The 16,520-nt window shown below is 35.7% G+C and overlaps 1 protein-coding gene across 1 annotated transcript; it reads right to left on the minus strand.

Annotated features, from left to right (window-relative positions):
- Positions 1-10,900: 10,900 nt before the first annotated feature.
- LOC109004303 (auxin response factor 18-like) lies at positions 10,901-15,362 on the minus strand. Its single transcript, XM_018982821.2, has 4 exons — positions 14,623-15,362; positions 13,260-14,478; positions 11,253-12,169; positions 10,901-11,164 (listed from the first exon to the last, which is right to left on the minus strand). The coding sequence occupies exons 2-4, from the start codon at positions 14,382-14,384 to the stop codon at positions 11,095-11,097; spliced, it is 2,112 nt and encodes a 703-aa protein (XP_018838366.1). The 5' UTR covers positions 14,385-14,478; positions 14,623-15,362; the 3' UTR covers positions 10,901-11,094.
- Between the last annotated feature and the right edge of the window lie 1,158 nt (positions 15,363-16,520).

Raw genomic sequence — 16,520 nt, forward strand, 5'->3', positions numbered from 1 at the left:
CTGGGGTGTGGTTTGTGATGTAATTGTGATGTGGTTGTATATTGTGTGAAACGATGAGATTATTGTACAGTTCTGATGTGGTAATATGTTGTGTGAAGCGTTAGGGTTAACTGAAGACATATTTTTATATGAAGATTACGTGAGATGTCATGGGCTTTAATGATGTATGCTGAAGTTGAGTATATCAAGATTTAGGCCCCGTTTGGGTATAAAAACGATTACATTTCATCTCATCTCATCTCATCATTACAACTTTCTCAAATTTCTACACAAAATATAATAAACAATTCAACATTTTTAAATACCAAAACAATAATAATATTAAAAATTAATATTCTAACAATATTTAATTCAACTTTCATCTAAAACTATATCATCTCATCGCACTATCCAAACAGGGCCTTAGTGAACTATATGTTAATCTTAGGTGATAAAAGGGACAGGGAATATGTGTAAGTTTTGTTGGATGCATGTATCAGACAGATTTACCATATGTAATGTATAGTTTATCTTAAGCATGAGTACACAATGTTTAAGATTCATAGTTGACTTAAAATTGTGTGTTATGCTTGGTTTGGATTAGGATAAAATGTGGGTTATTATATATGAATGGAGGAATGGATGTATGTATTGACTAAGATTGAGTTTATAACTTGATTGGTTCAAGTTAGAATGTAATAATGTGTCTTAACCATTAAAGTAAATCAAGAAGATTCACTTTAAAGGATAAGAACATGAAGTGAAATACTATGTGTTGGGAAGGCGGCCACAAGTGGGCCACAAGCTACAACTTTGAGAAATTAGAAAAATGGTGATAAAGGAATGTATGGAGGATAGATTTGGTAATTTAATGGGTCTAAGTGAAGGAAGCTTAAGTCAATGGTAGTTTTATGTATTTTCTAAGTTAAGTTGCTTATGCACTTGAGAAAATAAATGATGTAAAGTTATGTACGAATGTAGGTTGCCATCTGACACGCATATGAATGAACTGTAAGAAATGAAAATAGCATAAAGTCCAAGTAAGTATTATGTTCATACTCTTCTAGAGTTTTTTTGAATGATTTAAAATGAAAAATAAATGTTTCTCTTTATATGAATCTATGCTAGCACATTAGTGTTTAAAGTATAAAGTATATGTGTGTAATGACCTTCTTTGTCAGCTCCTTTTCACGCACCTTAAGATTAGTTGTGTGTTTGATGCTACGATGACCTTTAAATAACCCTATGAAATGATATTTAAATAAGGTTATGAAATGATGTTTAGATGAGGTTATGAAATAAGGTTTAAATGATGCTATCAAATTGTTTTTATTGATTATGTTTATACTTATGCTATGAAATGATGTTTATGAAATGAAATTCACTGATGAAGGATATAAATGAAAATGAAAGATTTGAAAAGAATGACTGGAAGGAAATGAATATTTAAATGTATAAAGTTACGTAATGGCCATGATTAAATGAATGATGGTACCAATGAACTATGTAGATTGTAATGCTGAATAAGTAATACTAGTAGTACACCTAGTGCTGCCCCTGACTGAAATGGATTCTCAACTTTTGGCCACGGGCGGAATCCGGGTCCAAAAGACCACTAACCCCAACACACGAGATGTAACTGTGATAACCCGAGCTTGCCTAAGCATGGCCCATAGAATTTATTCTTAGTAGCCAAAGCATTTTAAGAGCCCTAGTTATTTTTTTGAAGGCCTTAGAATCTTTGATTTAGTAACTTGAGCTCAAATGGGGAGTAGCCCTAGAATGTCTTGTAATTTTCAACTCTATTTAGAAACCCAGGTCCAATGGCTTTAGGTCTATGACCCAAACCCTAATTGACTAGTGCCATGTGTCATGCATGTGTTGCACTATGAATCTGGACTTGATAGTGGACTAAGGGGGAGAGAGAAGTGTAGGGAAACACCAAAAGGTGGCTTGCACACCTACCCTAGAGGACTTTCCACTTTTCAACATGCTTGAAACCTTCTAGCAGAATCAAGAGGCAAAATGAACCTGGGAAGACTAAAGGATTTTCGGCCAATCCATTGTCCACACTCCTAAACCACTGTTTTGGTCTGATTTCGAGTTCCAATGTAGATTTTCTTGGAAAGGGAGGCCTAGGGAAGATGAATGAAGTTTTCTAGAAAAGATACAAGGGAAACCGAAGGGGGCACATGGGATTTCAAATTTTGTCAAAGTTTTCCCAAGTGTCAAACATTCATTAAGCTTCTAGAAGTTTAGATGAAATGACTCTTGTATCAAAGAAAAAATATGCCCCTAGAATTTCGGCTACCACACTTCCAATGCACCTCTTCACTTGCCACTTGTCACTTAAGTTACCTTTACAGCTATGGCACATAAGGAGTCACCTAGGGAAGGAGCATTAGGAGATGAAGCATCAACTTTGAAAGTGGTAAAGAGAGTGGACGGCTAGGGCATGACACACGCCTATTCCATGTGTTACTCATGCAAAGTGAATTTTGGAAAAAAGAAGAGACATGGAGTTGTTTTACCTCTTTGTCCTAATGTACAATGCACTTAGTTGAGAATTGGAATGGGCATAGATGGAAGAGGAGGATTCCGGCTAAGGGAAGGACCCACATGCCACCCAAACCTTTTACCTTCCCAATGCAATCCAAAGGTGGGGCTCACCAAGGGTTATTTTCGGCTAAAGAGAAGAAGGAAGAAGGAAGAAGGAAAAGTCACTTGTCTTACAGGCAATGGACTTCAAACAATCAATGAGGGATTGACAAAAGTTTTATAAAAAGGAAAGAGAGACACACGCCTAAGACTTTCTTCTTGATTATTTTTCAAGTTTTGCATATGTTCTCATATTCTCCACATTCTTCTTACACCTTCACTTGAAGATTCTTACATTTTCTCACACTTTCTTTCCAACCAAAAAAGGAGGATTCCTTTTCAAGAGAGGATTTTTCCACCATCAAGAATAGACAAGGTAAGGATCGGTTTTCTCTAGTCTTACACACACAAGTCATCTTTTCAACTCAAAATGAGATCCAAATCTCATAGGAATTCAAGAATGGTGAAATACACACACTTCTACCCATTTTTCTAGAAAAAGGTTTTAGGATTTTCAAGGAGCCCTTGAAGCCAATGGTGGGGGTGTATATCCTCCATGTTTTCGATCACCACATGTGTACTTATCTTGTTTAAAGTTTTGTTTTACAAAATGAGTGAAATGAATGAGTTTTTGACCTAAAAATCCTAAAAGCCAATTGGTTCAAGATCAAGTGATGTCCTAGAAACCCTCACACACTCAAGAACACGAAATAAGGTTTTTAGACACTTTCTAACGAAGCACATTCGGATTTACAGTTTGCTAGTATTTCCTTAGGTGGATTTTTGTAAGTATACACTCAACGTACTATTGGTTAATTATAACGCTCCAATGGAAGGTCCAAACCACATGGCTTATACTCCAAAATGACTAGTCAATGATGCAATTGGAGCCCCATTGGAACATTATAAAGAGCAAAAACTTCTCCTTCTCAAGTAGTGTGGGATCCCATACACCACATACCTTATCCAAAAGGAGAAGTTCTTTCTCTTTATAAGGTTTCAATGGGGCTCCAATTGTATCATTGACTAGTCCTTTTAGAATATAGACCATGTGATTTGAGCCTACCATTGGGGCGTTACACTAATACTTGTATATATTTGTGTAAATCATTTTCATTGTTATGTTTGCTATCTCTTGTTTTTTTGTTTAAATATGCTTATGTGATCTTGGAATATGAATATTACATGAATGGTATGATTCGGTTTAGGATGAAAATGGTAAGAATGTTCTTAGCATGTTCAGTTCTAAGGAAAACATTGTGATTGAATTGTGTACCATGTCTTCGAAGTTTCGAATCTTGGCCAATTACCATGAATTTTTGTTTCATTTCTTTATGCTATGATTTCTAAGCAAATATGTTTGAAGAAGAAGCATGGTTCCATGTATGTGTTTTCATATCTCATGTGATTTATTTTACCATGCCAATTGAACATGTTGTGCTTGGTTATTTTATGCATGGCATTTCATGCGTCATATGTCAAGTGTAAGTACGTATGTATTAAGTTTCATGTCACATGCATTTGGGAAAAAATATTTCCAAAAGTGTTTTCAAAGAAAAGAGTTTATAAATTTTATCACAACCTCAAGTGTTAAGGCGGGGGAATGTCCTAGTGGAACTCATCTGTCCACATTAGAGTGCTTAAGAATAGAGTGGTAACCCCTAGATCAACAAAGTAATGTCGACGAGCCTCGAATGGATTCTTTTCAAACAATGACAGAGCGAGGAAGCATCTAACGCTAGTGGGTGCATAAGGCATATAACCCGACGAAGTAAGGTCGAGTTAATATGAATATTTGCTTATGACGTATTCATCACGGTGCACAGACCGTTGATGGTGCGGTAACTAGTAGGAACATGCGGTGCTAAGGGGAACCGTAATGTGTCCACCCTCTGAACAAGGATAAGAGCTCATAAAATAAGGATCACTTGATGAAAATCTCATGATATGATCAGGATCACTCAATGCAAATCTTGTGATATATTCTAATAAGGCAAGTTCTGATTAAGATCAACGTGAATAACAAACTTAAGAAGTTTTTCTGAAAAGCGAAAGTCTTTGTTATAAGTCTTTTTGAAAATGGTCAAGTCAAAATTCAAGTACATGTCCATGCACGAATTTCATGATATACATCTTGTATGTTTGTACTAACTATTGTATGTTGTGTGATTACCTGCTGAGATTTCTTGAAATCTCATTGTGGTAGTTTCCACTACAATTCCCCAGCCGAAATAATAGAAGTTGTTACAAGTACCCTGGACTCCCAAGAAACATGAACTTAGACGGTTCCTTGATAGAGGATGAGTATACTGTTCAGGCTCGTCATGACTATATTGCTGATGCATTAAAACACACGGCTAAGCTTATCAGGGAGATCCTAACTAGTATTAGTGAGACTGAAATCGATGCTACGATCTATCAACTATCCAAGAATTTGAAATTTTGGTGGAATATGGACCAGTTGTCTACTTGTCTGGAGCGAGCCTCGAAGACCTCAGCTGACGCAAAGGCAATGGCAAAAGACTTAGGTTTGATACCGCTAGAGCTTCAACAATCCCATGGGATCTTCTGCAGTCTATCTCCTGATGAGACAGTAGTGATGAAGAAAATGGGAATCTAAGTTGTTTTGTGGAAAAGAAAAGAAAAAGAAAAGAAAAAAAGAACCTATTGTTTATATCTCAACTTTTGAGTAATAATGTTTTGAAAAGGTCCCGTGTTTTGGGAGATTTAAACTATACTCTATGCTTTTAGGATGCTATATCTTTATGATACAGGTTTTTGGACAATGTTGAGATATTATGTTAGTACAGTGTCATGTGCTTTGCAATTGCTTATCGCATTGCTTAAATTGCCGGCTTTTACTATTTTTTCGTTGCTATGTTATTACATATTGCTAGTGTACTTATGTGCATAACATATTATTTGTCATGTACGAAGGGCATGTAGTCTTGTGTCACATGTCCCAACATTTCAGTCACCTTTCAATCCCAAGCAGGGGCTAAGGGAGCCACAGAGCATGGTATCAGAGCAATTACATCTCTGGGTAAACCAACACATTGTCGTAGAAATGCATGGTACCTTTAACTAGGTTTGAGATATGTACTTGTAGGCTTGGATCTTATAGCTGTAGGCTTGAATCTAGAGGAAAGAACAAGATACGCCCGTAAGATCACAAGTTCAAGAGAAGAAAGGTTATCCGTCTCTAAGGAAGAGAATGACCCATGCTGATTTTGTGCATTTTCAAGAGAAGGAAATCATGGTTCAAAACCGACGCGAGAACACTTCTCTCTAAGAGGTGGGGATCAGGAAATTGGGAATCCTCCACTGGAAGGGGGACATGTTATCACATAAGCCATTCACTAGATGACTGAGGTGGTACGTAATCAGATGGAGCAAGGATAGAATGCTAGACAAGTACCTCCAAAGGGGAATAAGGATGTACTTACGAGAAGTTCATGGTGTATACATATCCGAATTTCATTGGAACGGAAGGACATATAAGGGCTAACAAATGGCTTACGAATCTAGAAAGAACTTTCGATGTTAGTGGATGCTCGGAAGAGCAAAAGGTCCAGTACGCGGGTCACATGCTTCAAGGAGAAGCTGGAATCTGGTGGGACACCAAACGACAACTTTTGGCCCAAGAATTGGAAAATTTGACTGCACTCACTTGGGATCGATTTAAGACGAAGTTTGATAATCGTTTCTTTCCAGAAACGGCCAAGCAGTAAAAAGCTTTGGAGTTTGCAAGTTTGACCCAAGGGAATATGACGGTCGATCATTATGCTGCTCGTTTTATGGAGATGGGGAGGTTCGCACCTCATTTGACTAGTACTGAGAGAATGCAAGCAAGGAAGTTCCAATACAGTTTGCAACCTCATATCCGAAACCAAGTAGCATGTCTACTGATAGAAGATTTTCAAGAATTGGTCAATGTAGCTTCGATAGTAGAGGCAGAGCCACAAAAACTAATTGCACCGACTCAAGTGGATAGGAAAAGAGGATTTCCTTACACACCAGGAGGTAGTACAGGCTCCACCAGGCGTATATTGTTCAAGCTCGTTATGACTACATTGCTGACGCATTAAAACACACGGCTAAGTTTCTCAGGGGGATCCTAACTAGTATTAGTAAAACCGAGATCGATGCTTCGATCTATCAACCATCCAAGAATCTGAAATTTTGGTGGAATATGAACCAGCTGTCTACTTATCTAGAGCGAGCCTCAAAGGCCTTGGCTAACGCAAAGGCAATGGCAAAGGACTTAGGTTTGACACCGCCCAAGCCTCAGCAATCCCATAGGATCTTCTGGTGTCTGTCTCTTGATGGGACGGTAGTGATGAAGAAAACGGGAACCTAAGTTGTTTCGTGGAAAAGGAAAAAAAAAAATCCTATGGTTTAGATCTCAAATTCTAAGGAATAATGTTTTGAGGAGGTCTCGTGTTTTGGGAGATTTAAACTATACTCTATGCTTTTTGGATGCTATATCTTTGATACTTGTTTATGGTTTTTGGACAATGTTGGGATATTATGTTAGTACAGTGCCATGTGCTTTGCAATTGTTTATCGCATTGTTTAGATTACCTGACTTTTACTATTTTTTCGTTGATATGTTATTGCATATTGCTAGTGTACTTAGGTACATAGCATATTATTTGTCATGTACAAAGAGTGTGTAGCCTTGTGTTACATGTCCCGGCATTTCAGTCACCGTCCAATCTCAAGCGGGAAGCTAAGGGTACTATAGTAACAATATGTACCAGCCAAAGGAAAGTGATAAGAGTTAATTGAATGTATGAAATATTTTTTTCTCTTTATGAAGGAATGTACAAGGTGTAAGAAATATTTTATGAGAAATGAAAACTTTTTAAAGAAAAACCCCCACCTTGTAATATTTTCAAAAGAAAACAAATGTTTTATGTAAAATATGTAGATGAATGATGAATGCATGAATAAAAACTTATGTTAGTATATTTTTACATTATGAAGTAATATTTATTGAGTATTCGACTCATTTTATTTTTATGTATGCCTCTCCCTCTCCAAAGAACAAAATGAGGTCGAAGTGTCAGGACATACATGACTCCAGGGAAAGGTGACAGAAGTCTATGCATGTTTATGTAATGTATGAAAGAATATTTTGTAAAAGGACTGTATATTTTAATTAAGTGAGCTCCATTGCAAACTCTCTTTTAAATTTAAAAGACATGCCTATCAAAAAACAAAATTATAAAACATATTTTAATTGTAGAATCTTTTATATCCTGTAGAGGAAAGGAAAAAGTTCTAAAAAATTCAGTGATTCACGTCTTATTTTCTAAAACTATTTATTAAAATTCCACCACAAGGACAGATGTTACACTCCATGCTTCTAATGAGTTTATACTAGCCCAAATTAAATCACTTAGTTAATGAGTTATAATAGAACACAAATACTTCTAGATTTCATGATGATGATCATAAAATCTACACAAGTCCTAAGTGGTCAAGGATTCTCACTTACAATATAATTGTACATCTAGCCATCATGAGGTACTCGAAAATAAAGTTGTTGGGATGATTATTCTCTCGTGATCAGATCAGTTCTTCGTCAAATTACTCGAAGAGATTTACGTTTTCTATTTCATGTTATTTCATTAAATCTGATATTGTAGAGCATAGATTCTCAAATATCCTTTTAGAAATCAAATTATATATTTTTCCTAAGTTGATTCAGGTAAATTTTATATTGGGGTAACCTTACAAACAATATTTTTAATTAAAAACTTGGGATATATTAAAAAAAAGGATTTGAGTCTAATTTATAATTAAAATTGACTTCGCTGGGTCGTGCCTGCGATGAATCTAATTTAATTCAATAAAAAGTGATCCAACATGATCGATCAAGAGATGCATTGATTTTAAGAAAATGTCAGTGGAATTTCTCAAAGTTATTGCTCAAAGTTACCGTTTAATTATTTTAATTTTTTAATTTTTAATTTAATGATTAAAGAAATGATTATTAATAAAATTATATATATTTTTTAATAATTAAAGATAATAAAAAACTATTGAAAAAAAAAATAGACTTGCAGTAGGCCCGCTACCACTGTCCTTGATTTTATTTGTGATAATTATTCACCAACTTAAAAACTTGTGTTGATGAAATAAAAAAAAATTACTCATCATTTTCTTATTATTTTATGATATGATGTTACATGATAAGTTCATTAATAAAATATAATAAATAATCTATAATTATCTAATAATACATCATAAAATGATGAGCAAATTATGAAAATTAGAATGATGAGCAGTATTATTCTAAGAAATAAACAAAAGATCCTGGTGTGACCGAAGTGGAAGTGGATTGGGCGTAGGGTTATCTTAGAAGTGGTTTGAATTCAGAGATGAGTTGAGATAAGTTGAGATGGTTTGTGAATAGTAGAATAAAAATTAAACTATTTATTATATTTTGTATGGAAATTTGAAAAAGTTAAATTATTTATTATATTTTATGTGAAAATTTAAAAAAATTATAATGATAAGTTGAGGTGAATCTTAGTCTAAACTTAAAAAGCAATGAGGTTGTACAAGAAAATTAATATATTATAGTATAATCATGCTAATGATAATATATATATATAGTAATAATAAATAAATCTACAAATAATTAAAATATATATTTTAATAAGAATTGATTCGTAAGATTTAATTTTTATTAAATTAAATTCTGAAATTATATTAGTAGCTCGAAATTACTTCTTTCGAACCTACTATATTTTATATAATTCAATTTTTTTAAATTAAAAAATAATATTTTATTTAACTTATTTTATTTCATATCAAAACATATAATTAGGCTTTATTTAATTTTTAAATTCAGTTCAACTCAATTCAATTTATAATTATAACTTTTTAAAAGTTTAAAATAATAATAATATTTTATCATCTTGCAATTTAAATATAATTTATGATTTTTGGATCGTCAAAACGCTGCAATTCATGCTGAACACAGACAACTTCTCTCTCTCACAACAAGCTGACGTTGGCCACACGTGAACCTATAATTCCCCGAGTCTACATCATGGAACCCACACCAAATGTGGGGCCCAATTTTTGTTCTCACGTAGATGAAAGGGACACAAGTGTGTCTGTTCCGCTTCACTAATGCCAACTCTCTTGCTTCCTTTCGCTCTGTTTTTCTAACTTTTGACTTTTTTTTACAATCCCAACGAGTACGATGGATTATTTTATTTTATTTTATTTTATTTTGATTTATCTGTAATCCCCCCACTTCGCAGATGTGACTCTTTTTTTTAATTAAATTTTGTCATAATTTCTTATATGATTGATGTGAACAGTGATATAATTTAAATAAATTTCTATTCAAATAATTAACATGCAAATATTTTAAAAATAGACTTACATTAATTAATAGAAAATCAAATGGCTTTTTTCGTGCAATTGGGAAAAAAATCTTTTCAACTTCTTCTTGTCCAGTGTTGAAGATTTAATCCTGTCACGTGTAGCTTTCACTGATAGTAAGGTATTTTTAAATATTTTATAAATAATAATAAAAAGTAATGATATATAATAATATTAAAAAATAAAAATATTTTATAAAGATATTCTTTATTTAAAATATAATTGTGTAAAATATTATAAAAAATATTTTTTTTTCCTGAAAATATCTATTCTGAATACCGCCGCATTTAAAGGCTAGTCTGCGAGTGCGAATTTCTCTCCAACAACTGTGTGATGCTGATTCGAAATCTCTGGAGGATGGTTGCTGCGTGAATCAGCTGATAATCTTAACAACCAATGAGATTTAAGTCAACTCGACCAATGTTTTTTTGCATAGGATTAGATGTTTAACAAACCCAGTTTTTGTTTGTTTAGAGTTTGTTTATATTTGGTCACGCAACGCACAAATTATAGTAAAATGACAAATTTATAACTGTTCTCTGAAGAAAGTTGCTTCTCTCTTCCAAGGATGACATCTTTGAAAACTCTCTTTCCCTTCCCCACACTCCAAAGAAAGATCAAAATACAACACCAAATCAAAACACAGGAAGTGAACATCCATGTCTGAAGAGTGTAATAAAGACTCTTCCTGGTCCAAGTCTGTCTTGTGCCTCCAAACTTAGATACATGCGTGAAATAAAGGAGCCTTTTAGGATATGTATAATGATTACAACCCAGTATAGTCTCTCGAACACACAAAATGTCCCACAAATGAAATCACTGGCACTTATGGTAGGACTTTTCAGCAAGAACAAAGACATTCAAAAAAAAAAAAAAAAACGAAGGGAAAGGAAAGAGAGATGCAAAGCAAACAATATCAACCAAAATTCTTAATGGACTGTGGGACTGAAAAATGGAAGCAAAACATGAATCAAGAACGCTCAAAGCTTGCATGCAACCCAAAAAAACAATGGATGTCAACTTCAACAATGGTAAAAGGTCAGCACATGAACAAAGGATTCTGATCAACCAGCAGTACTGTACAATTGAAATGAAGGTTTACTGCTTTCTCTACATTACTACATTGTCGCTGCTTGAATCCATAAGAATTGTTAACCTCCTTGCGGCTTTCGTGAAGTCACTGCAGGAAGAAATAGTAATTCATCGTGTAAGAAAAGTGTTAGTTATAGAAGGAGCTAATGCAAGAAAAACAGGCAAACGACTCCCACCTGAATGGCTGATCACCTATTTGTTTGGCTACCCCTGTATTATCTCGGTAAAGCACCTGGTTCAATGTCTCGGAATTTTCTATGCCAAACATGTCGGCTAGTTTTCTGTACAATTCATCGTACGATCCAAGTAACGTAAGGTCAAGACTGCGACCCACATCCTCTGATTCCATGAAGACTTTACAGTGACCAGTCTCCAAATCGTGCTCCGCTTCTTGACGGTTATCTTTATACCATTGAAGAGCTTCGCAGGATTTGCGTTCAAGTAAGCCTTGTTGATGAAGGGCACATCCAGAACCATCAGAAAAAATTGTCACTTTATCTCCATTTCCATCTGATGAACTATATCCAGTACGAACAGGTGAGACTGTATCAGCAGAGCAGCTCAAAGAGATCTGCTGCTCTGTAAGTATTGGTTGACCAAAGAGCACAAACTGTGGTGTCTTGACATCATCAAGTTTCTTTGGAGTCTGTGTAGAATGTGACATGGTTGGCAAGCAAGAAACATTCTCACTTATGCTAGGCTTTTGAAACATCAAGTTATTTGGGGCTCTAGCGGGTGTAGCAGTATGATCAAGTGGCGGGAAACCAGCCGGAAACAGACCTGACTGCAATTTATTGAGGTGGAGATCTGATAAGGATAGACCATAATGAGCATGCCTGGCTCCCTGCATGCCAGCAGGAGTGTTTTCGGGTAGACAACTAAAGGGACCGCCGGGCCCAAGGAGGTTGCCGGAAAATGTCGGCATTGGAAGTTGCCCGTCAAAGGGGAAATCTGGGTGTTGTGGCAGTCTCAGCTTCTTCCGTGGTGGTGAGAAGGGTGATAGATGCATGGCTGGCATGTTTGAAACCAATTCCACCAGCCATGGGCTTACACGTTTCACATTTTGGAGCAAGTCTGGTTCATCCCATGTAACCTACAATTTTGATTTCGGCAAATAAGAAGATTAAAGGAAAATGAAACTGACTTGAATATTGAATTTTGGGCAGAAACCAGAGAGCAACCGGTTACAAATGAAATTTTCTTTTTGTTCAGACAAAATACATGTTCATCCGTAAATAAAGTTTCACAAATCAGCCTCATCAAATCAAGTAAATCATAACTCCAGTTTTGAAGGTCTACTATTTAACACTCTGAATATCTGATGGCCAGCTCAAATATTTATCAAACTATCATTTTGGAAGAGTTGAACAGAGAATAACTACAGGAACATATATTTGTGAACGATCAATTAAGACAGCATGAAATCTCAGATGATTATGCACCAAACCATTGGAATGTCTATCAAAATTTTATGGGGATATATCTATATGGCAGTATAAATAACAGAGAGACTAGTTCTTTTGTAAATTGGTACTGATCAGCAAATTTCTCCAAATCCAAATTCATTGATCCACAATGCACATGGGAAGAAATGCTAGCATATCTGGTCAAGGAAACCTCTGATGTTCTCCCCCAAGAGCTGCATGCATATTTGATATCTGGGAAACTTGATAATGCCACGTGATCAATGAATCAAAGATTTAGTCGTTTACAACAAGTAATAGCCGAAGAACCAACAAAAGGGAATAATACTTAAAACAGTATGAAGTTGCAAAATTTTCAAGCAGATAGGTCTTCCAGATCGATATGCTCTGACAAACTGATATAAGTTGACGGAAGAACCATTTAGCAAAGCCAACAGAAAACTGAGGAGAAGAGGAAAACTGATTCTTCAGCGAAGCTGGAGCACAAAAAAAAAAAGATAAAGATAAAAATGGAGTATAAAATAATGGCCAAGGATATTGATTTTCACTCTTCTGCAGAGACTTTATATAGGGAGACCCGATTTTGTGCTAATAACAGCACATGGAAATGGAAACAGGGGCATAGTCACGAAGTTTTTTTCCGTACACATCAACAAGAACAACAACAACATCAGACGAGAAAACCACACACCACAGTAACCATTATTACAGGGTGTGCTTTATATTGAAAGAAATGCAGATTACGAGATGTGATACTACCTGGAGAAGCCTCCAAGGTGAATCGGGCCATCGCATGGGATCAGCAACCTGAACAGAAGAAATGGTTCCCATGAACCAACTTATCCGTGAGGAATCCTCAGTTTCAAAAGGCATCTTGAACCTCATTCCCGAACACCACCGGATCTGCAATGCTGCTTTCAGCAATGAAGCTTTCACACAGAACTCCGGCGTGCTCGCTCGAGGGTAGTAAACAACCTCAAATGACTTCCCATTGGCGGCAAGGGTTGCAGCTTCAATAACTGATTCGGGCCTCACTTTTCCCCGACCAATCAGATTCCCATTCGAGCTCGAACCGTTTCCATTACCATTTCCATTTCTCATTAGTTTGTTCTCATCATCCCTCAAGAATGCCGAAAACCCTCCATACGGCACCGCGCAATTCCCACCTGCTGGGTTCCACCCAGAAGCCGTCTCTGGCCCACCGCCAATTCCCCTCTTGGCTCGTCGAATGCCAACACAAAGATCGCCATTCTCTGCCCTCAAAAACACGATCGAATCCCCCGCAACAAGCTTCTTATGGTTCACAAAAGTACTCCAACCCGTGGTCAAAAGATGCCGCCGAGGCGTTCCCCTATAGATGTGCCTGAACTTCCACGTTTCGCCATGAACATCCTTAGCTAAAATGGTCTGAACAGGGGGATCCGCTGAATAATCCAACCGCGGAAATATCGTCTCCGCGCAGTACCGCGGAACAGAGAAACCCCCGCCATTGTTCGCATCCGACTGCGTCAGTGTCTTCGCGAAAGACGCCGGTTTTTCTTGCGCTTCAGAACCATTAATCCCTTCAATTCCTTCATCTTCAAAGTCCGGCTCATTAGCATTCACCGGAACCAGCTTTATCTTCGCGAAAACCTCATCGCTCTCAGGATCAGCCATGTATTTGACTGCATAAACTCTGCAGGCTATAAACGGCGCAACCCTTGGGCAGCTCCGGAAATCGACGTTGCCGCAGGCATGCTCGGCGTGGCCCTGAGGGAAGTAGAAGACCTTGGCTTTCACTGTAGGCATTTGAACCATTCCGCCGGCGCAGGCATGCCATAGCTGAGGATCTAAGCACTTGTCCACCTCCTTTAGTTTCTCTTTCGAATCCATAAATGTTATCATTTCAGTTCAGGGATTTTAACGATAAGCAGTTACTTAACTGATTCTCAGTGCATGAAAACCCCTCTTCTTGTCGATGATGAACTCTTTGTAAATTCTGCAACCACGAATAAACCTCCATAATTTGGTCAAGTCCGTCATAAAATTTGGAAAACAACAAAGAAAATTAAAAGAATAAACGAAGAAAAACAGAATTAATGACTTTAATCATTGAAGTGCTAATTTTGGGCAATTAATTTACCTCACAGAGCTTGGAATCTGCGTGTGCCACTTGGCCACAGTAAACCAGATAAAAGCCCCAGAATCTCCTTCGTAAAACCCCTAAGATTCATACGCAGGATTCGAACGGAACCCAAAACTGAAAGACGTAATTCCACGGAATCTCAACATTGCTGAAGCTTCATTTCCCTGAATTCAGTGATGGAGTTGTAAGTAACCTCGCGCCCCCTTCCCTCGGCTATCAGCAAACTCGAGCATCGAAATCTAACTTTACAGAAATCGAAAACCCCTCCACTTCTTGTCGTAAGCTATCGTTTGGACTCGAACGCAAGATACACACTGTTTTTCACAACCTGCTTCCAATTCATCGAATCTCAGAGCAGAAAATCCCACACAATCTTTGGTTCTAGCTTCAAAAGAGCAAGATCTCCCCCCGAGCGCACACTCACACAATTGCTGTTCTCTTACACCTTCCGATCAAAAAGAAAATAATATATTTTTTTCTCTCTCTCTTAAAGAAAAGAAATCCCGAAACAGACTACAGAAAAATCTCTGCAACGAAAACTGCTCCTACCTCTCCGCAAAATCTCTCACCTACCAAACTACACCTCCAAGTAGTCGTCTTTCTTCTTTTTCTTCTTTCTCAAAGCTTCTATGGAAGAGTCGATGGCCGACACAGGCGCAGATAAACATCCATAGAAAGCAGCAGCAACTTTTGGATCATGGAAACGACGAGACGCGCACACAGAAAAACTAATAACAGAAACAAAGGTCGTTTTAAAACTTTTAACAAATTTCAAGTATTGGTCGTGGTAACTAATAGTGATACTGTTTGTTTGTCTTCTTCTCTCTCTCTCCTTTTCTTTTTTTTCTTTTTTTTAACAATAAAAAAATAAAAATAAAAACCTAATTTTTTAGATTCCTTACCTTTTTCTTCGGATCTGAATTTAATTCTTTCGTATCTTCATGTGCCAACAAAAACAACCTAACCTATCGCTTGTCAATTTTACTTCACTTAGTTCCATTTCGGATAGTTAAAAATTAAATAATATATTATTTTTATTATTATTATTTTTTTTAAATTTAAAAAATTTAAATTATTTATTATATTTTATGTGATAATTTAAAAAAATTATAATAAAAAGATGAGATGAAATCATTTCTATATCCAAACTGAACCTTAATGTTGGTAGTGGAATAGGGAGTTTGTTGTATTGTTTAATGAGTAATGTTACATATAATCGTGGAATACGTAAACGCCGTACAGTCGCTTTAAAAAAGAATGAGGTTTATTATTAAAAAATTAATTTCTTTTCATGTGAGTCTTATATTTATTTACTTTTTTCAAAATGACTATACAACGCTTGTACATTCACGACTGCAAGTATCATTTCTCTTGTTTCATAGTCTTGATGATTTAATTTTAAAAATATATATATATATTTTTGAGCCAAGAGTAAATAGTAAAGTACTTATTTGGTATAATTTGATTGAAAAAATAAATTTTAAAATTGAATCTTATAAATCAAACCTTACTATTTAAGTAATTTGATGATGTACTCTATATATCAAGAATAAAATCTCTTTAAAAAAATATACAATATATAATATAACATTAGTGTTTTCTGTGCAATGTTTTCTAATAGGTTAAAGATTTTCTTTATTTTTCTTTAGTTCAAACACCTTCGATCGCATGCCGGTTTTGCATTTAATAGAGCATCAATTCAATTCGAAAGATTTTAATTGCATTTGAATAATGTGAAATTGAAATGCTGATTTGATGACGTTGGGTTTTACTTTTGAATTTTTTTTATTACTTTTCACCTTGATGAATTATACTAATGCGATAAATTTCAAATATTTTTTTATATCAAATTATCAATCACTTAAATAGAAAATTATTAAAAATTTATTACATAT

The sequence above is a fragment of the Juglans regia genome, chromosome 4 (assembly GCF_001411555.2).
Source record: "Juglans regia cultivar Chandler chromosome 4, Walnut 2.0, whole genome shotgun sequence".
In the NCBI taxonomy this organism is placed as follows: Eukaryota; Viridiplantae; Streptophyta; class Magnoliopsida; order Fagales; family Juglandaceae; genus Juglans; species Juglans regia.

Coding starts and splice junctions, on each gene's coding strand:
- LOC109004303 (XM_018982821.2), bottom strand. CDS start 14,384: ATGATAACATTTATGGATTCGAAAGAGAAACTAAAGGAGGTGGACAAG. Junction 12,170..13,259: donor CACCTTGGAGGCTTCTCCAG/GTAGTATCACAT, acceptor TCAAAATTGTAG/GTTACATGGGATGAACCAGA. Junction 11,165..11,252: donor ATAGGTGATCAGCCATTCAG/GTGGGAGTCGTT, acceptor TTCTTCCTGCAG/TGACTTCACGAAAGCCGCAA.